The following is a 20,739-nucleotide window of genomic DNA, read 5'->3' as shown; positions in this document are numbered from 1 at the left end:
AATGGGACCGTGCAGGGCTTAAAGCAAACCCTGCAAAAGCGCCAGCAAGAGGCAGCAGGAACCACTCAGTTCCCTGATCTGCACCGGGAGGGTTCTCTGCTCTCTGTCCCACTCCTCCCCCTGGATCTCTTCCCTTCCCTGCAGCAGACACGAGGCACAGCTCATCCCATCACTGGGTATTTTGCTGCCTGCCAGCTCAGCAAGACTAGAGCCTTCTCTGCATTCATCCCACTTCTTTGCAGAGCTGAAAATCTCCACTTCCTCTCTGCAATTCTTAAAATACCCATGGCATCAGCTGGATTTTATTCCTTTTGCAGGGAAAAAAGGAAAAAGGAAGAACAAGAAGAGAAGTTGCATTTCTCCCTTCAGGTTTGAATAACTCTGATATTCATAGTGCAAAAACCCTTAGTGACCCAAAAGCCACCTTCCCCAAGTTTGGGGCAGTTATGGAGAACATCTGGGTTTATCCTTAAAAAGGAAGGACTTGGCAGTGAAAGTCCAGTTCACCCTGGTCACTGGCAAATCAGTCCATGGGTTAAAGGGAATTGCAGGGTTACAGAGAATTGCAGAGTTAAAGGGAACCTCCTGTTCCAAACTCCAGGTGCAAGAGACAGCGAGAGCAGGACCTGGCTGAGCACAGGGTGCTGAGCACCCCACAAACCCCTCCTCAGCCCCCCCTCTGTAGGGCAGCAGCCGTGGGGACCCAGGGTGGGGAGCAGTTGGTACCACTGCTCTATTTCAGCTCAGCTAACCCAAGGTGAAGTTCTGTCCCATTTTAGGATCTTCCAGCCTCTGCCTCCCTCTCACCTCTCTATCCTCCCCCTGCTCATCCCACTGAAGCTCCTTCCTCCTAAGCAGGAATCCCCGTTTGCTCACGCCCAGGTGTGTACAAAGAAATCGTTACCTCCCTCCAGGCTTGTCCCTTCCCTAATCCTTCCAGCCAGGGAGGAACACTGGGGACACCACCCTGAGTGCTGGGGACACCACTCCCTCCGAGTGCTGGGGACACCACTCCGAGTGCCCTCTCCCTTCTCTGAGAGCTGGTCATGAGCAGGACAGGCACCAAGGTTATTGTCACCAGGTGGGTTCCAGAAGATCAAACATCACCCTGTTGGGTGTCTGGAGGGTCCTGGGCACAGCAGCAGGTCACTGTCCCCATAGGGCCCTTGGTCCCCACTGCACACAGAGGTGAGGCTGGGCTGCTCCTTGTCCTCCATGAAGGAGGATCCACATTCACTCAGCCCTTGCTAGAAACCACTGGAGGAACCATTCATCCCTGCAGGAAAGCACAGCCCTGGCCCCACAAAAGGGTATTTCCGTCTCAGCCCTGTGGCAGGGGTTGATCTCAGCCCTTTGTGAGGCCACTGGGGTGAGGCTGAAAATCCAGCACAGAGGGATGGGGACATGTCCATCCAGGTGTCACTTCAACCCCATCTTGGACAGGAGTGACTCAGGCTGTGTCCTGGAAATCTGGGGCTGCACAGCCTCCCCAGAGTCCTCCTGCTCTGTCTCACAGGTTATCAACAGCTGGTTAACAACCCAAACACCCCCAGACCAGGTGAAACACAGGAGGCACAGCCCGAGCGAGGCAGAAATAGCTGAAGGCATGAAAGAAAACCTAACCCCAAACTCTTTGGTGGTGGGAGCTGGCCAAACGAGGTTCTCCTGCGAAGCTCCAACGTGCCCAGGGATCCTCTCTGCTCCCGGCACACCCTGCCTTGGATCCCAAATGTCAGTGCCTGGGGGATGTCCCCTGTCCCTCTCCCCGTTTGCCCAAGGACAGCGGTGCCACAGCAGGACATGGAGCACATCCCCTGGCTGTCTCCCAGTTCTATTTATCCTCTCCGAACCCTTCTCCCCACGCCTCCCGAAGCCCGTGTTTAGTTACAAATTCACCGTCCGGGCACGGCTGAGCTTTCCTGGCGTCGTTTATCGGCTCCGCCACAGACCGAGAGAAACCCGCGCCTCGCTCAGACAGGAGAGCTGCTCTGCCCTCTGCCCACCCCAGCACAGTCACCACCCCGATCCCAGCCCTTCCCACCCTGCCGCAGCCACCCTGGCTGGCTCCCGAAACAAGGAAGGATCGCACAAATACCATCGGCAGCCAGGAGAGAGAGGTTCAGCGCCGGAGCGTCCTGCAGGAGCGGCGGCGAGCGCTCAGCCCGAGGGCACACAGAGCACATGGACCCGCAGAGTGGCGTCACGGGCTGGCAAATGTCCGGGGGACAGCCCAAACCTGCCACCCCCTCGTGCCGCCCGCCCCCTCCTGCCCGCGGTGCCTCCGGCGAGGCTGGTTATGAAAGCGACACGGCAGAGTCTGACACAGCTCCGGGTACACGGCCAGCCCCTGCCTCCCTCTGGAGCTGCCGCGGCTGGAGCGCCGGGATGGGATGGGATAATGGGATGGGATAATGGGATGGGATAATGGGATGGGATGGGATGGGATGGGATAATGGGATGGGATGGGATGGGATGGGATGGGATGGGATGGGATGGGATGGGATGGGATGGGATGGGATGGGATGCGATGCGATGCGATGGGATGCGATGGGATGGATAGGATAGGATAGGATAGGATAGGATAGGATAGGATAGGATAGGATAGGATAGGATAGGATAGGATAGGACCCAGAGGGGCATGTGGGAGCCCTGTCCCCCAAGCCATGCTGAGGATCTGACGCTGCATCCTCTGGGCTGCTCCAGACTGCAGCTGGCAGCTCCCGAATGCCGATAAACTGCTCTAGTAGCCTCCCTGCCATCCCTTACATCCCTCAGTCCTTCACACCCCTTACATCCCTGCCATCCCTTACATCCCTCAGTCCCTTACACCACTCCTATGCCTCACATCCCTTACACCCCTTCCATCTTTACACTCCTCACACCCCTCACAGCCTCACCCCTTGCCAGGCTGGAGCTGCAGGGGACCCCACCAGAGGCAGGTGGTGCATCCTGTTTGCTCCCTCCTCTTAAACGCTGTCTGTCTGCCAGTGCAGCATCCACTATTTCTGGCCTGGATCCCAACCTCCAGTGCAGCTGCACAGGTAGGGAAACAGGATAAAGTCAGCTCTTCAGCCTCCTGGCTGTGCAGGCAACAGCAGCTCTAGCCTCCCCTGATTCCTCCCCTGGCCAAGGAGAAACTGCGAGGGCAGGGTCTGCTCCATGTCCATTCCATCAGCTGCCCCAGTGCAAGGGCTCTCAGTTCAAATGAGTGCAAAGACTCTCAGTTCAAATGAAAACCAGGCAAAACGCTGGGAAGGAGACTCCCAAGCCCCACAGAAATATGCCCTGCCTCATTTCAGGCTGCTTTGGACACACTGCTGGAGTGGACAGACCTGCAGGAAGGCTGGGAGGCTGAGCCTCAGAAGGCTGAGCCCAGCCTGGAGCCACCCTTCTGCTCTGATTTTTAGTTTTATCTCCAAACCTGGCAGGGTTTTGGTTTCAGACAGCTCTGAGATGAAAGCAGATGCTCTCCCTGAGGCTCTTACTGCCAAGCAAAAGCATCTCGAGCCCAGACTCTGCTTTATAGCATACATTTGAGGCTCCATTTGTCTGCTGGCAGCTCTGGGAAGGTACAGCCCTGCCAGGAGACTCCTGCCCATGGAGGGGGAGAGCAAGGTTGGCTCTTGGGGCCATTTCAGTAGGGAAACACCTTCCCAGCTCTCACTGCTGTGGGTGTTCATCAGCCCAGCAGCTCTGGGTGAGCCCCCAGGCCTTTGCTGAAGCTCTGCAAGTCCAGCAGTTTCCTGGACACCACTAACTGTTTGGAGACTTCCTTGCCAACGTCACATTTCATTCTTCCTAAGGAAAGGAATGAGTTTTCTGGAAACAGCGGCTTTTTAGATTTAGCATCTCTTTCCATCCCCAGAGTCAACTTTGGAAAAACAATTAGAGGGGAAAAATATGTGTGATTTGAAAAGCACTGCCAGGATTGTGCTCACAAACAGCCCAGGCAAGTGCTGTCCACCTGAGGGGAAATAAAAGTAGGCATTGCTTAGATTTCCAAATGTGCCCAACTTTGGAGAGGAAGGCAGGGAACAGTTCTTTCCTGGGATGGAAGGGGCTATGGGGTGGCACAGCTATTCCCTGCCTCCCTGCAGACCCATTCCCTGGGCATTCCCTCCCTTGGACAGGACTGGCACCAGCACAGTCACTGGGACAGCCCTGCACTGTCACAGACATCTCTGTGTCCCCAGCTGGGACAGAACAGTGCTGTGTTAGCAGCAAATCCTTATGGAATCACAGATTCACAGAATGGGTTGGGTTGGAAGGGACCTTAAAGCTCATCCCATCCCACCCCTGCCATGGCAGGGGCACCTTCCACTATCCCAGGTTGCTCCAAGTCCCGATGTCCATCCTGGCCTTGGACACTGCCAGGGATCCAGGGGCAGCACAGCTTCTCTGGGCACCCTGTGCCAGGGCCTGCCCACCCTCACAGTAAAAAAAAATTCTTAATATCCCATCTCTCGCTGCCCTCTGGCAGTTTGAAGCCATTGCCTCCTGTGGTGTCACTCCATTCCTTGTCAATAATCCCTCTCCATCTTTCTTCCAGGCTCCTTCAGACACTGGAAGGCCACCGTGAGGTCATCCTAAAGCTTCTCTTTTCCAGGCTGAACACTCCCAATTCTCAGCCTTTTCCCACAGCAGAGCTGCTCCATCCCTCTGAGCAGCTCAGTTCAGCCCTCTCGAGGAGGTCTGGGGTTCAAAGAGCAGGTTCAAGGTGTTCTGAGGAGCCAGCAGCTCCCGAGGGAGGAAGGAGCTGTGCCCAGAGTCCATGGGCATGGCTGGGCTGGTGCCAAGGGCTGTCCCTCGTGGGCTCTGTGCACTCAGGTGGCCACAGTGGGGCTGAGGCCACTTGGGCTCAGGGAGGGCACAGAGGATGGCCTGGGGGTGACAGGAGGAGGGTGACCAGAGTGACTGAGTGTGGCACCCACCCCTGTGGGTAGCAGGTGACCAGGCTGGGGGTGTTCTCCTGGCACAGAGGGGACAGAGTGATGGGACAGCTGCTGCCAGGGAGGGCACAGAGAGCAGCTTAGCAAGGAAGGGACGATGGTTTAGGGTTGCACCAGGACAGCGAGGTCAACAGGGAGATTTAATTACATGGCACAGGCACCAGCAGCCCCCTTTGCCTTCAGTGAGCACCCTGAAACTCCCGTCTGGCCTGAAGAATCTCAGCAGGGACTCACCCTCAGTCAAACCCTGTCCCAGCACAGATCTCAGACAGCAGCTCCCCTGCCCCAGTCACAGTTTGATGGCTGCTGCTGCCTTCGAGGCGTGTCACACCTCAGAATAGAGAGATGTGACTCAGCCAGCACAGCCCCTGCCTTCAGAGCAGCCAGGAACGGCAAGCTCAGCAAGGAAGCAGGAAAGGAACAGGGAAAGCAGCGCCTGAGAGCCCCCAGGGCAGGGTGGGAGCTGTGCCAGCACTGGGAAGGCTGGACATGACAAACCAAGGCTCCTCTGGGGTCAGCGCTGTCCCAAGCACTTGGAGCAGAGGAGTCCAAGGGCAAATCAGAGTTTGGGTGCTGGGGAGGAGTCCTGCCCACATGCCACCATGTCCAGCAGATCAAAGGTCCTTATGTCCCTGTCACAGCAGCTGTGCCCACCCCACCTGTCACAGGGAACCTCAATCCACCTGAGCTGGGGCACAGGGCAAGCCCTGCCAAGGGCCATACCCAGGTTGTACGTGTCCCCTGTCACCTCTGGTGTGACACCACATCCCAGCAGCTCTGCTCTGAACTCACAGGAGCCCAGGGGGAACCCTCTGAACAAAACAGAGAACATGGAAGCTGCTCCAGGGGGCATGTGCAGGCTGGGGCCTGGCAGTGGGGAACAAGGACCAGTCATAGCCCTTCCACGAGCAGAGATTCTCTTATTTGGAGGCAAAATAGGAAAGCAGTGTTTGTGCCATGGAACAACCTGAACACGAGGTACCACAAGGTCCAGGAAACTCCAATAAAAGCATTGCCAGCTGCCTGTGCCATCTCACCAGGGCCAAGACTTCTCCCCCATCTGATTTGGGGCCAGAGGGACAAGAATTTGGCTATCCCAGAATGATGGACAGGGAACATGTAATGACATCTCAGCTCTGTTTCTTTAGGAAACAGGACCAAACCCTAAAATAGACACCAAATTATCTTGAGGTAGAAACACCATCAGAGCTGAATGTCACAGCAGCTCCCCAGCACCTGATGTTGGGCCCTGTGGCAGCACTGAGTCCCAGCCCAGGGCTGGTGGGGAGAGCCCTACAAAGGTCCAGGTCTTGCCAGGACACTTGGAGGTTTTGAGGACTCAGAGTATTTCCTCAGGCCCTTTATCCTCATTTGGGACAAAGCTGTGCAGCCTGAACAGTTCTTGTGCCAGAGCAGAGGCTGCTCTGGGGTTACACCAGACCTACCCAGGTTTTCTGCCATTGCAGGTATAGGATGCACCTGTAGCTGTAAATTCCTGGATTTGGGCTGCCTATGGAGGAGCTTGGAAAAGGAGGGAGCTTGGAGGAGCTTGGAGGAGCTTTGGGAAAGCCTTTGAGAGCCACGTACTCCCCCACAACCCAAGTACCAAACGTGTTTGCATAAATGTCTGTGTGATACTCAGAGGTGATAAATTAGTCCTGGAAGCCCAGAGGAACTAGTTCCTGTGTTCATGCTTAGTCAAGAGGAAGAGTCCCAGAATCGTTTTGGTTGGAAAAGACCTCCAGGGTCACTGAGTCAAAGCTTTAAGTGAAAGACAGAAAGCAAAAGGAGCTGCTGAGCTGCACAGACTCTTGGAGAGTTCCCATGGGAAGGACCAGCATCCCGGGGAGGTGAATGGTGACAATGAGGTGGCTCTGATGCAGCCAGAGGATGACGAGGAAAGCACTCAGGGCAGGAGGACCAAGGCCAGCCTGCTGCACAGTTGGCTCATGTACATTTGTTTGCAGCTCGGGCGCCGAGCATTCAGCTTTTTGCTTCCTTTCTGGCCGGGGCCCTGCTGTCTGCTCGTTATCGCCGCTGCCATCGCTCTTTATTGCCCTGTCACCGCTGCTCGGGCCCCGGGGGACAGCCGAGGCGCGGGGCCGAGGGGAGGGGAGCTGGGCAGCCACACGACTGCACCAACAGCCAGAGCCACGATGGGCATCACCCCCGGCCGTGCCAAAATGCCCAGCACAGCCCCCCGGCACTGCCTGCGCTGCGGCACTGGGACAGGGAGCCCCGGGGGTGGCCGGGCGTGGCTCTGGGCGGGTGACACTGTCCCCTGGGAGTTGTCCCACGCAGAACAAAGTGAACTAGCACGAGCCCCCGGTCAGGGGTGGAACTCTCTTACCCAGCCGCGCTGGCCGCGGGGTGTGCAGGGGTGGCCGAGGGCGTGGATGGAGCCAGAGGAGCAACGACACCAAACCCAGCCGTGTTCTCTCCGGGACACCGGCAGCCGAGTGCCCACGCTCCTGCCCGGGACAGACTGCAGGGCAAACCCATTGCCCAGCAGGATCCGCTCGCTGGCAGGGGGAGCTGGCACAAATACCCCTTTAGCAGCACATTCCTTATCCCCAGCACCAGCGCTGCTCCCTCCCCTAATTCTTGCCGCGGAAAGGAATTACTCTGTCCCTACCCACGGCTTTCCAGGTTCTTTCATCCCCCGGGATTCACACTGCCAGTCCCTAAGACAAAGCCCTCCCCAGCGACAGAGCAGCTCTTGGGAGCGGCGGGGCAGCTCAGGGGTGCGGGGAGACGAGAGAGGCTGAGCCACAGAATTCCCCACGCACGGAGCCAGGAGCACCGCGCCCTCCGGGGCTCTTACCTTGCTCAGGGCAGGCACGGGGGACTCAGAGAGTCACAGCCGCCCCCGAGGTCCCAGCCGGCGCAGGGGACACAGGAGAGTCCCGCAGGGGACATCGCGGGGTCCGCCCTGCCCGGGGAGGAGGTCGCGGGTGCCGGCGGCTCCCGGGCTCTGCAGCAGCTTCAAAGAGCAGAGCAGAAAGGGAAGCGCCGAGTTATTTCGAGACAACTTCCTCTTTCACAGAGAAGTCCCCCAGTGACAGAGCTGCCCCGTGTGGGTCTCTGTCGCAGGGCGCACTCGGACGGGCGGGAGCAGGGGAAGGAGGCTGAGCCCTGCCCTGGATCCAATCCTCTCAAACCAGCCCCGCAGGTCGGGCTGCTCTGGGACTAGCCTGCTCCCCTGGCACCTCCCCTGGCACCGGCCCTGGCACCGGCACAGCCTCTGCTGTGTCAGCCATCCCACACACGGACAATTCCTGAGCTGCTGCCGCCCAGCGAGGCAGAGAGAGCCTGGATCTGCACACCCTGCACCTCCCAACAAACAGCGGTGCTCCGGGAGACCAGGAGTCCATCCAAGGACACTTTTCCAGCCTCCCATTCCAGGCACGGTGTTTGTGCCTCTGCCAGCGCCTCCCGCCCCGAGCATCTCCCACATCTGCTTTTGCTCAGAGCCAGCCCTGCGGCTGCCCCGGCAGCTCCCGCCCGCTGCCAGCTCGGGACGCAGCCCTGGCAGGGATGTTCGGCCCTCTGGAACGTGTTCTGGAGCAGTTTGACTTTGCAGTGACAGAGGCGGTGGCTGGAGCAGGTCTGGCCGTGCTCAGCAGGGTGTCATTGTCACCACTTGTGACTCAGTGTCAGAAGAGCAGGGATGAGACCCAGGTGAGGCTGCTCAGGGCTGCCCAGGTCCGGCGGTGCCCTGGCACTGAGTTAACGCTGAGATCTGTTTGTGCAATCCCGGGCTGGCACAGGGGAGGGGTGCGCGGGCACAGCAGACCCAGCCCAAATATGGAGCTAAACGCTGCTCCCTGCGGGATGTGGGGCTGGGCTGGGATGAGCCCCCCAGCCCTGCTGGAGCCCCGTGTGCCCCTGGCTCTGCTGGGCACGGAGCCCGGGACAGCCCAGGCCCAGGGGCCAACCTCTCCAGCCAGCAACTGCCACGGCTAGAGCTGTCCCCAGCTGTGGCCAGGGACCTTCTGGATCAGCCCCTCATCCCAGCTGGTACCTAGAGCAGGGTGTGAGGTGCGGAGCTTTGCTGAAGGAAGTGGGTTGAGGGAAGAAAGTCCTTTCTGGAGGGAGCGTGGGAACTGCAGCTGATGCTGCATCACTTCCCATCTTCTTTTACGTGAGGAAAAGCCTTAGGTGCCTCTCCATACCTGGGCCCCAGGTTTAAAAATAACCTCCTTCCTTCCTGAGCGGGAGAGAACGGCAGGAGGAGGCAGCTCAGTGGCTGTCAGCGGCCCGAGCCGTCAATTCCCACTCGCCGCGCTGGTGCCAAGTCCTGCATCCCCTTCCCTTCCCCAGCCCCGCCCAGAGCCGCCCCGCGGGCAGGAAGGCTCCGGGAAACAGCAGCAGCAATGAAAACATCCTCGTTCGCCCTGCCTTGCTCTCATTCACGGTCATTCCCATTCATGAGGGACACGGACACGCGTGTCAATGGACAGCCGGCCAGCCCCGCGGGCACAGACACACGCGGGATGCTCTTTGTCCCTGCCAGGGTCACAATTACATCAGCAGCACGCCCAGGAGAAGGTTTGGGGCAGCTCTGCTCAGTAGGGTATTGTCCCATGCCTGTCCCTCTGTCCTGGTGCCACCTTTGTCTGTCCCTCCTCAGCAGGGGTTTCCCAGCGTGCAGGACCTGCTACACTCTCCTGTTTTCCATGCAAATTCCAGAGGGAAGAGGGCTCTGGCAGGACTGGGGTGGGAGCCCCACACTTTGCATAGGAGGGGAAGGAGTGGCAGGAGCTCCACGGCACCTCCCTGTCAGGTGTGCTCCGGCTCTGCTGCAGCCTTCAGGGCTGGCATGTCCCCCTTGCTCCTGGGTGTTTGCACTCCTCTCCTCTCAGCTGGCCACTGCAGACCCCAAGCCTTCATCATCCCCTTATTTGCACTAAAATTGGACTCTGTCCCACTGCACAGAGAAGGGGGAGGCTGGAGAGCTCCCTTGCACAGCGTCCAGAACACACACCCAGCACCTGCTCACTGCCATCACGTTTGGGATCCCAACCCTAAAATTCATTCGTTAAAGGGTCCTGCTGGTATCTTTTACCCTCACCCTGCCCCTTCCCCTCCTGCCTTTTCCCTCTCTGCCGCAGCATCATTAACCCTCTCCTGCTGTGGGGCCACTTGTGGCAGCCCATGGAAGGGGAAGGAAGGGGTTAATTATCCATATTTTCCCATGTCATTAAACACTGAAACATGGCTGAGAGAAACTCTCAGAACAGCACAGGGAACTGCCAAATCCCCCTAGATAACATCAGCTCCTGGCCACGGAGAGAGGAAGAACCAGGTATGATTCTGCTTAAACAAAGTCTTCAGTCAGAAGACTGAAATAAATTGGGAAAAAAAAAAGGAAGGACCAAAATGAAGCAGAGAAGGAAGCCTTTGTGTGGCAGGCCAGGGACAAACCAGCTCCTTGTCCCTGAAATCACTGTGCTCTGGGATTTACAGGTATTTTGGGAGTCCTGCCTGGTCATTTCTGTGCACGGGTGGGGTGCAGAGAGGCTTTGAAGTAGTCAGAAACTTCTCCATGTGGAAAAACTGTTTCATGAAATAATCTCCAAGGGCTGGAGCCAGGCTGGAAGAGCTGGGATTGCTCAACCTGGAGCAGAGAAGGCTCCAGAAAGACCTTAGAGCCCCTTCCAGTGCCTGAAGGGGCTCCGGGAGAGCTGGAGAGGGATTTGGGACAAGGGATGGAGGGACAGGACACAGGGAATGGCTTCCCACTGCCAAAGAGCAGGGAGATATGAGATACTGGGAAGGAATTGTTCCCTGGGAGGCTGGGGAAGCCCTGGCACAGGGTGCCCAGAGAAGCTGTGCTGCCCCTGGATCCCTGGCAGTGTCCAAGGCCAGGTTGGGCACTGGGGCTTGGAGCAGCCTGGGACAGTGGAAGGTGTCCCTGCCATGGCAGGGGGTGGCACTGGATGGGCTTTAAGGTCCCTTCCAACCCAAACCCTTCCGGGATTCCATGAAACAGAAAAAGCTCACCTGAAACACTAATTCAGTATGATGTTCCCAGCCTGAAGAGGACCTCGTTGCCCAGGACGGGGCTGTCCTGCCATGGCAACAGCCTCAGCTCTCTTTCCTCCCGAGATGCCACTGTCACCTGAACTCGTACCGGCAGGGGCAGCTCCTTGCTGAGGTCACACGCTGTGACACCCACACCGGGGCTGGCACCCTCCTGGAGCCAGTACTTCACAGCCCCTTAGGTGCCACCAGCTCCCCAGGGCTGTCGGGGTGGCGCTGGCAGTGCCAGGGTGACGATGGCAGTGCCAGGGTGGCAGCGATCGAGGCCGGCGCTGTTTCTCCTCCCTGTCCTCCTCTGCAGTTCAATTCCTATTTCGGCCTCAGCCCCACACCCTCCCCGGCCAAGGGGAGCTCAGGACAGCTCTCTCCTGCCCTGGTTGCTATTCAGGGATGCTTTACTTCTCCCTGCTTTCATTTTCCATCATTCCGTGGCTGCTTCAATAGCAAAGCTCCGGCGGCAGCCGAGGCTCGGAGGGGAGCAGAGGTGTTTGGGCAAAGCACACAGAGCTGTCTGAGCTCCACTCCCACCCTGCGGGGAAAGCTCCTCCTGGCAGGTGGCCAAACCCATCCCCGGGTGATTTCCTGACAGTTTGTAAGGGAACAGGTCACAAATCAAACACTAGTTTGATGCTGCGGCTCTATTTTCTACCCTGGCCTTCAGCCCAGTTCTATTTTTATTCCAGCTCCAGCAAATATAGAAGATGAGAGGATCTGGGCAGAGGGAGAGCCAAGCTGACAGCCAGTTTAGTGGTATTTAAGTTGCCTTTTCATTTCTCTAAACTGAGTCATCTCCAACCCTCTTCTTTTTTTTTTTTTTTTTTGTCTTCAAAAAAGTCATGATAAGGAGACACAAGATAATAATAATAATAATAATAATAATAATAATAATAAACCATGGCGTGCTCAAGTCTGGGCAGCATCTCAGTATGTCCTGTGAGGGTGGAAAAGGTCATTTATTTGATAAAGGCTGTGCAGGTTTTACCTGTAGGTTAATCAGAGGTTCTCCACCTGTGAGCAGGAAGCTTTGGGGCACCTGTAGGAAACAATCCTGGTGCTGTGGTGGATCCTGCTATTCTCATGCCAATGAGCTGGACACACCCGTGCTCCCATGGGCTGTCAGGGACTTCCCAGTGCTGAGGGAGAGATCAGCCCCTGGAAATGGGGTCAGACTGGGGGCTTTTTGCCTGGAATCTGAAGTGCTGCTGCCCCTGTGCCAAGGGCTGTGGGTTTGCTCTGCCTGCTGCTCACACCTCCCTGCATCTTCTCAGAATTTAAGGCTCTCCTGTAGGCACCAAGGTGACAGTTGGGGAAGATCAATTCCTGCAGCTTATCAGTTCTGCAGTGATGATGCACAACTGTGGCTAGCACAGTTTTTCCCATGGGAAGTTTTCTTGTGTTTTTGTAAATAAAGATAAAGTTTGGATGTTTTGGAACAGTGTCCCAGAACTTGGACAGTGCAGGCCTGGCCAATCAGGCCTGGGGGAAGGCTTCTGACTGACCAATCTGGGTGACTTTTGAGAACTTTATAAATGTGATGAAATCGAAACAATAAAGGTCATTCCTTCTTGCCACTGAGAACCGATGCATTCATTACTCTGCTAGCTGCTCAACAGCGACATCTGGTGACCACCGACGTGTACTGCGTTCGATTGCAGGTACGCGGCAGTCTTGCCCCCGGGCCCGACCCCCACCCCGCCTGCCCTGAGGCATGGCTGATTCTGATGCGGACATGGACCCCCCCGTTCCTGCCGATGGGCTCTTGCGGGCCTTTTTGGAGGTCTCTGAGGATGACCCTGCGTCCGATCAGTCGCCGCGGGTCGCTCGGGCCTTGTTGGACTGGGTTGCGGGCCACGTGTCCCGGGCCGTTTGGGATGTGGCGCTGGACTGTGATTTTTGGTTTGTGGTCGGCCGCGCTTTGGTCATGGAGTGGATGCGGGGTGATCGTTCTACGGTCCGCTTCCATGAGGTTTGGAGAGACATTTGGGACGCGTTGGAAGGGCAGGCGTTCTATGACTCGCGGCTCTCGGCTTGCGCGGGCGTGGAGCCCCTGCTCTCGGCCGTGGGGCGGTGTGTGAAGGACGCGCCGACCCAGACGGATTCTGACGTCCCGTTCCTGGTGGCGGATGCGGCCGCGAGGCCTCAGTTTGTTTCTCCAGCTGATCTACCGAAGCGCACTTATGTCCACCCGACGGAGCAGCTGGCCGGGTTGCACAGGGATGGGGGATCGCGGGCCGGCTCTGACACGGCCGCCGCGCAGGTCCCCCCGCCTCTGCCGCCGCGATGTGCGCAGCCTCAGAACCCCCCCCCTCCGCTGCGGAATGGCGCCGGGCTGCCCCTCCCCCATGGGCAGCCGGGATGTGCGGCGGGGGCTGGTTGGGTGGGGGTGGGGAGTGCTGCGGAGGACCGGGAGTCCCGGCTGCTCGCTTTGGCTGCGGGCCAGTCGCTTGCGGCTGCGGAGGTTCCGGCTCCGGATTTGCCGGTGGTCTCGGCCGGCGCGGGGGTTTCCGCGCGGGCGGCGGCCGGCTCGGGAGAGGCCGGCGTTTTGCCGAGCCCGCCCGGCGCGCCGGCGGCGCAGCCCCGGGCCGCGGTGGCCGCGGGTGCGGCCGGTCCCGTGGCGTCGGGGTCGTGTGAGCAGGCGCCGGCTCAGCCGCCGGCTGCGGCCGGGGCCCGGCAGTCGGGGTCACTCCCCGGGGCGGTCGTGGGGCCGGAGGGGAAGCCGCCGGCGAGCGGTGCTTCCGCCGCGGGGGCTTTGATTGGCGCTCCCGCGGGTGCGGGGCCGACCCGGCTTCCCTGCGGCTCGGCGGACGTCGCGTCCGTGCCGGGCGCGATGGTTTTTCCTCCGCTTTCGTTTTTCCATGATTTGCTGGCCGAAGTGGCTGAGATTCGGCAGCGGATGGAGGTCTGTTCGTGCAGGCCCCACGGTCCGTGTGGGGCTGCCCAGGGAGTCCGTCCCCCGGGTTTCCGAGTGGGGTCTGGACTTCCTGGCGGCCCGACGGCCGGCTTGGTGCCAGCGGCAAGGGGCTGCTTTGGCCCCGGGCGGGTGCCGGTTCCCCTGTCGGGTTCTGTGGCAAGTGAGGCCCTGGCGCAGCGTGCTGGCGCTGTGCCGGCGGGCGTGGCCGGAGCGCCCGGCGGCGCGCCGGTGGCGCCGCCGCCTTCCTGCCCCTCCCCCGTCCCGGTCACCGCGCAGTTTCTTGGCGGGGACGCTGCCTCCGGCCGCTCGCCGTCCTTTGTGATGGGGAGTGCTGATTGCAAGCCCTGCTCCGACGACTCGGACGATGATGAGGAGGGTTTTCTTCCTCCTGGGCGGAGGCTCGCGCGGGCGACGAGAAAGAAAGGGCATTGGGCTCTGTCGAACCCCTGGAGACGCCGTAACGGCGTGGGGGTTTTTCGCCCGCGCGACCCCCTGCAGTTCTGGGAATCGGTGAAGCAGGGTGCACTGGAGGCTGGGGACTGGGAACTTCTAGAGAAGATTGGATTCCCCAAACAGAAGGAGGGGTGCGAATCTGCTGTGGCAGGTTCGGATGGTGATGGCTTCCCTCAGGGGGACGCTCAGGCTTTTCCAGTGTATGTGCCTGGCCCAGATGCTATGGACACAAGGAACAGCCATTCCACCATCGCCTGGCGCGTGACAAATGACCTGGCGACCAAGGTCGCGACATTCGGGGTGTCTTCTCCGGCAGTGATGCAAGTTCTTAGAATGATAAATAGTGATTTGCTTGCTCCATTTGATATTATGTATCTGGCTCAGGTGCTGTTTCACCCCGTACAATACAGTGCCTTTGAGGACAATTGGAAAGCGCTGGTCGAGGATCAGCTGCGGAAAAATGTGTCTTTGCCTGCCGAGGACCCTAGGCGCATGGTTGGGGTTGATGTCCTCATGGGTAAGGGACCTTTCTCCAACCCCAACGTTCAAGCTGCCTGGGATCCTTGGATCCTGGAGCAAGCCCAACAGCTCGGTATGGGAGCCATTTTGAAAACAATTGAGGTAGTTGCCCCACAAACACGGTATACGCAGATACGGCAGGGGCAATCTGAACTTTACATGTCATTTCTTGAGAAGCTGGCAGCAGCCTTGGAAAAGCAGGTTGATGATCCGTCCACGAGACAGATCTTGATGAAACACTTAGCAAGGGACAATGCCAATGACGAATGTAGAAGGATCATCAATACCCTACCGGGGGATCCTTCTGTGCAGGAGATGATGCGAGCTTGTGCCAGGGTGCAGTCCGAAAATCAGGGAAAAGTTGCCTTGGCTGCATTTTTGTCCTCAGATCAGGGACCCGCTGATCAGGATAAAAAACAGCCCAAATCTGGGAACAAACGGAAACGGGTCAAATCTAAACAGAAAGATAATTCCGGGAAGAAGGGAAATTCAGGGACCGAGACTCCTCAGTGCAAGAGGTGTGGTAGGCCAGGTCACACTTCAGACTACTGCAGGTCACAGTACCATGTAGATGGTCGACCCCTGTCGGGAAATGTGATGAGGGGTGCAAAGAGGGGGATTTGCCCCCCATCACAACAGTTCCCCCAGAACAAGGTGATGGCCCAGGCTTACCCGGTCAATGTGGAGGAGGTACCAAAGGCTCAGCCCGAGTCAACGCCTACACCGCAGCAACAGTCGTCTTAGACTCTGACAATGCCCACAGGGTTCCCTTGGAGGTGGATGGTTCCCTGGATCAGGGAACCAGTGCACTGCTTATGGCAGGGCCTGAGGCCACTAACCAAGGAATCCTGGTTCTTCCAGAGTTCATAGATTCTGGTTTCAGGGGCCAAATTCATGCTACGGTTTCCACTCCTGATCCTCCTGTCACCATTCCTGCACACACTTGTCTTGCTCACTTGTTGCCTTGTGAGTCTCCTGTTTCCAGGGTAGACCAGCAAGTTGGCGGAGGTGACAGCACTGAACTGCCAGGACTTCCGCAGGTCTACTGGGCTGCATCTATCTCCAATGAGTCGCCACAGATGACATGTACCCTCATCATGCCGAAAGCACGTCCACATCGAGTTCGAGTCCGAGGTTTGATCGATACAGGTGCTGATGCAACGATCCTTTCCGCCGCTTCGTGGCCTCCTACGTGGCCTTTGTGCCCAGTGGGACTGAATATCGCGGGGTTGGGGGGAACAACGCAGAGTCGATTGAGTAAGCGACCTGTGTTGGTGAAGGATCCAGAGGGACACACGGCCTCCATTCGGCCTTATGTCACTCCAGCTCCAGTGAACCTCTGGGGACGGGACGTGTTGGCAGCTTGGGGGGTGCGGATCACGACAAATTTTTGATAGGGGTCACTGTGTGCAAGGGCGCACCATATTCCACGCTGTCTTTACGATGGCTGACAAAAACACCAATATGGGAACCACAGTGGCCCTTGCCGAAAGACAAATTAGTCGCCCTTTGTCAGCTGGTTCAGGAGCAACTGAAACAGGGACACATAGAACCTTCTACCAGTCCCTGGAACACCCCAGTTTTTGTGATTAAGAAAAAATCGGGGAAATGGAGACTGTTGCAAGATCTCCGGAAAGTCAATGCAGTGATGGAAAGTATGGGGAGTTTACAGCCTGGCATGCCTTCACCCACGATGATTCCCGCTGAGTGGGAAATTTTGATCGTTGATTTGAAGGATTGCTTTTTTACAATCCCTTTGCACCCCAATGACAGACCAAAGTTTGCCTTTACTGTGCCTGCAATTAACAATGCGGAGCCTGTAAAGCGGTTTCAATGGAAAGTGTTACCTCAGGGCATGAAAAATAGCCCGACTATCTGTCAATGGTATGTCGCGCAGGCCTTGTCCGGAATTCGTGAGCAGTTTCCTGAGGCACTCTGCTACCATTATATGGATGATATCCTGGTGGCAGCAGCCACCCAGGATGAGTTGCGGAGGTTACAGCCTCGACTGCTCGATGCCTTGCATTCCTATGGGTTGCAAGTTGCTCCGGAAAAGGTTCAACAACAGCCTCCTTGGAAATATTTGGGAGTCAAAATTTTGGATCGAACCATACAGCATCAAGAGGTGCAGTTCTCAGACACTATTAAGACTTTGAATGATGCCCAAAAATTGCTAGGCATCATCAACTGGTTACGCCCATATTTGGGACTGACCAATGCACAACTTTCCCCACTTTTTAATATTTTAAAGGGGGACTCTGACCTAAACTCACCTCGACAATTGACTCCCGAGGCGCGACGAGTGCTGAACGAAGTGCAGCAAGCTGTTTCCGCTCATCAGGTTTATCAAGTGGATCCCTCTACTGATATCACTGTTTTCATTACTGCTCCAGACCTCCAACCTACGGGTATCATTGGCCAGTGGAACAAACAATGGGATGATCCTTTGCACATCCTGGAATGGGTCTTTTTGCCCCATCAGCCAAAAAAGACAGCACCCACATTGTTCGAATTGATAGCCTGCCTGATAATTAAATGCCGATATCGGTGTTTACAATTGATGGCGGCTGATCCCGCAACGATTGTTGTCCCAGTACCACGGGACAATTTCGAATGGAGTCTTGCTAATAGTGCTCCTTTGCAAAGTGCACTGCAAAATTTTTCAGGGCAGATTGCTTATCATCTGCCCAGTCACAAATTGCTGCAGTTGGCAAATTCGGTCAATCTCATGTTGTGGCCAAAGAACAGCCGGGTGCCAGTCCATGGACCCACCGTCTTTACGGACGGTTCTGGGAGAACAGGAAAGGCCATTGTTACCTGGAAGGAAGGATCTGAGTGGCACGTGCTGAAAGGCCACGAGACAGGCTCTGCTCAATTGGTTGAATTGAAGGCAGTTGCCATGGCTTTTCAGCGGTTCTCTCAGGTGCCTTTGAATTTGGTCACCGACTCTGCTTATGTAGCAGACATAACCAAACGTTTGGATTGTTCACTTCTAAAAGAAGTCAATAACGCGACTCTGTTTTCGCTATTGCGAACCCTGTGGAAGGCGATTCAGGCTCGAGTGCATCCATATTATATTCTGCACATTCGAAGCCACACCAATTTACCAGGCTTTTTAACAGAAGGCAATGCCAGGGCTGACATGTTAGCCAACCCTGCATGGGTGGCACCTCAGCCTGACAAAATTGCACAAGCCAAGGCATCGCACAATTTCTTTCATCAGAGTGCACATACCCTGCAGAAGCAGTTTCAATTGACGCCAACTGAGGCTCGTGACATTGTCAGTGCTTGTGCTGACTGCCACGGACTCGCTGCTCCTCTGCCATCGGGGGTGAACCCCAGAGGTCTAAAGGCCTTGCAGCTGTGGCAGACGGATGTGACACACATTCCAGAATTTGGCCGAGTCAAGTATGTGCATGTGTCTATTGACACTTTCTCCTCAGCTATGTGGGCGACTGCCCATACTGGAGAAAAAAGTCGCGATGCCATTGCCCATTGGAAATTAGCCTTCTCAGTCCTGGGGGTGCCAGCCACTGTGAAAACCGACAATGGTCCTGCCTACGCCTCACAGAAGACGCGGCAGTTTTTGCACCTATGGGGTGTAGACCATACGTTTGGTATTCCGCATTCTCCTACTGGCCAAGCCATTGTGGAACGCGCTCATGGTACTCTGAAGCGTGTCTTGGAAAGGCAAAAAGGGGGAATGCATGGGGAAACACCACAGAGTCGATTGGAGAAAGCTTTGTACACAATCAATCATCTTACGGTGCCACCAAACTCGAATAATCCTGTGATTTTGAACCACTTTCTCTCATTGCAGTCATCAGGCGAGTTGCGTTTGCCCCGGGCGAAGGTATGGGTACGGAACCTACTTACTAACCCCTGGGAAGGCCCTCATGAGCTTATTGCTTGGGGTCGAGGGTATGCTTGCGTCTCCACAGATACTGGGGTACGATGGCTGCCTGCAAAATGCGTCCGCCCTGATCTGCGGCTCCCGAGACAGAACCAGCAACCTCAAAATAACAACCAGAATGCTGAACACCAACCGAGTGATCCTTCTGATGATGACCAAGAAGCCGGTCCATCCACAAGCAGAGACTGAAACTCATTCATGGAGTCAGAAAGCAAGGACTTTGAAAGCATGTTTTGTTGAATTACAGATTTATATGTAGATTTAGTTTTATATATACTTTTATCTAGGGTATTGCATGGGGGCCTCTTTGACCAGCATCTGGTTCGGGTTCTGTTCGGTGGCTGGCCACCTCCGGACAGACCCCTTGAGTTTCAACCAGGCTCTGTTTGGTAACTGGCCATTACCAAACAGATCCTTCATGCTGATCCACTGGGGCTCACAAGCAATGCCTTCTGTTCTTAAACAAAAAGGGGGAGCTGTGGCTAGCACAGTTTTTCCCATGGGAAGTTTTCTTGTGTTTTTGTAAATAAAGATAAAGTTTGGATGTTTTGGAACAGTGTCCCAAAACTTGGACAGTGCAGGCCTGGCCAATCAGGCCTGGGGGAAGGCTTCTGACTGACCAATCTGGGTGACTTTTGAGAACTCTATAAATGTGATGAAATCAAAACAATAAAGGTCATTCCTTCTTGCCACTGAGAACCGATGCATTCATTACTCTGCTAGCTGCTCAACAGCGACACACAACAGGAAACAGCTCAGTTTAATCCCAGCCCTGACAAACTGAGTGCAGAAGCTGTTTCTAGAGCTGTGCTGGATGAACTGAGCAGGGCTTTTGACATCCTGATTAAGCTTCCAAAGGTAGAGAAAGGGGCAGGTTGTTTCCTAATCCCAAGGATTGTTTCTTTGGAGAATTCTGGACAGGTCTGGAGCCACAAACCAGCCCCCAGTGCACCCAAGGCACAGGGACCACCCACAGCTCCTGCTGCCCTGTCCCGTCCCTGCCTACCCCAAATGTATCCTCCAATATCCCATCCCCAGACTTCCCAGCTTTGCAACCGTGATTTCTCCACCTAATCCCAAAAGTCACGGCAAGAGGGAGCTCCTGGTTGGGTCCCGAAGGAGCTTGGCAGGAATTTCATCACATCTGATGATTTACAACATTCACCACTCCTGACTGAACCCACCCTGCATGAGGGGACCTGGCCCTGGGGGTGACACACAGCTCCCAGCTGGGCTCTTCCTGGTTATTCAAATGTCCTTTGACACTCCCACCATTGTCCATGGATGACTTTCCCTCTCCAGCAAGGACTTGTCCATCTTTCCCTGTCTAACCCATTCACAGGCTGAGCCTGTGTTGCTGCTGTGCTCCTGAGGCCTCCTGGTGTCTCCTTCTCCTTTCCACCTCCAATCCCCTGCCATGGCAGGGACACCTTCCACTGTCCCAGGTTGCTCCAAGCCCCATCCAGCCTGGCCTTGGACACTTCCAGGAATGAGGAATGTTTTAGGGCTGCATCCACACTGTGGGTGCTCATCTCCACCTCCAGGCTCCAGCTAAACATTCCCATGGTTGCTGACAGTCACACCGGGAGAGAGAGTGAGGGAGGGCAATTTCCCATCAGGATAGAAGCCTCTTCTCCTCTTCCCACAGTAGGCAAGTGGAGAAAGCAACAGGAATTGTGGCATTCCCTGGTTCTTTAGGGCTTACTACCCCTCTCCCCCGTCTGGGCAGGTTGGGCCCGTGGGACAGGCACAATTCCCCAGATGGCTGGTGGCACATGGGCCTGAGTCACTCACTGAAGTGCAGATGGCTCCTGAGGGCAGGAAGAAGTTGGCTTCCGACCCAAGATTAGCACACATTTCCTCTGGTGATGGCTGAGAGTTAAACTGGGGAGGAATCTCAGCTATCGCTCATCCCAGCCACCCCAGATTGCTGGTGCCACTTCCAGCCT

The 20,739-nt window shown here is 56.4% G+C and overlaps 1 protein-coding gene across 6 annotated transcripts in view; it reads right to left on the bottom strand.

The window, feature by feature from the left end:
- PIK3R6 (phosphoinositide-3-kinase regulatory subunit 6) overlaps positions 1-11,215 on the bottom strand; it is a 37,801-nt gene extending 26,586 nt beyond the window's left edge. The window contains exon 1 of one of the 6 annotated variants that reach the window (XM_085078019.1): positions 10,956-11,215. Coding sequence is in view for 3 of the 6 variants with exons in the window: in XM_085078017.1 (XP_084934143.1) it covers positions 2,096-2,183 (88 nt within the window). In the remaining 3 variants the exon portion in view is untranslated. Of the gene's footprint in view, positions 1-1,896; positions 1,944-2,095; positions 2,257-7,773; positions 8,119-10,955 lie in introns of those variants that run through there. The other 5 variants (XM_085078018.1, XM_085078017.1, XM_085078016.1 and 2 more) reach the window with 5 other exon arrangements.
- Between the last annotated feature and the right edge of the window lie 9,524 nt (positions 11,216-20,739).

This window comes from Lichenostomus cassidix, chromosome 18 (genome assembly GCF_008360975.1).
Source record: "Lichenostomus cassidix isolate B80296 chromosome 18, HeHo_3.0, whole genome shotgun sequence".
In the NCBI taxonomy this organism is placed as follows: Eukaryota; Metazoa; Chordata; class Aves; order Passeriformes; family Meliphagidae; genus Lichenostomus; species Lichenostomus cassidix.
Note: the sequence above shows the minus strand (reverse complement) of the source record. Positions and strands in the feature narration are given on the sequence as shown.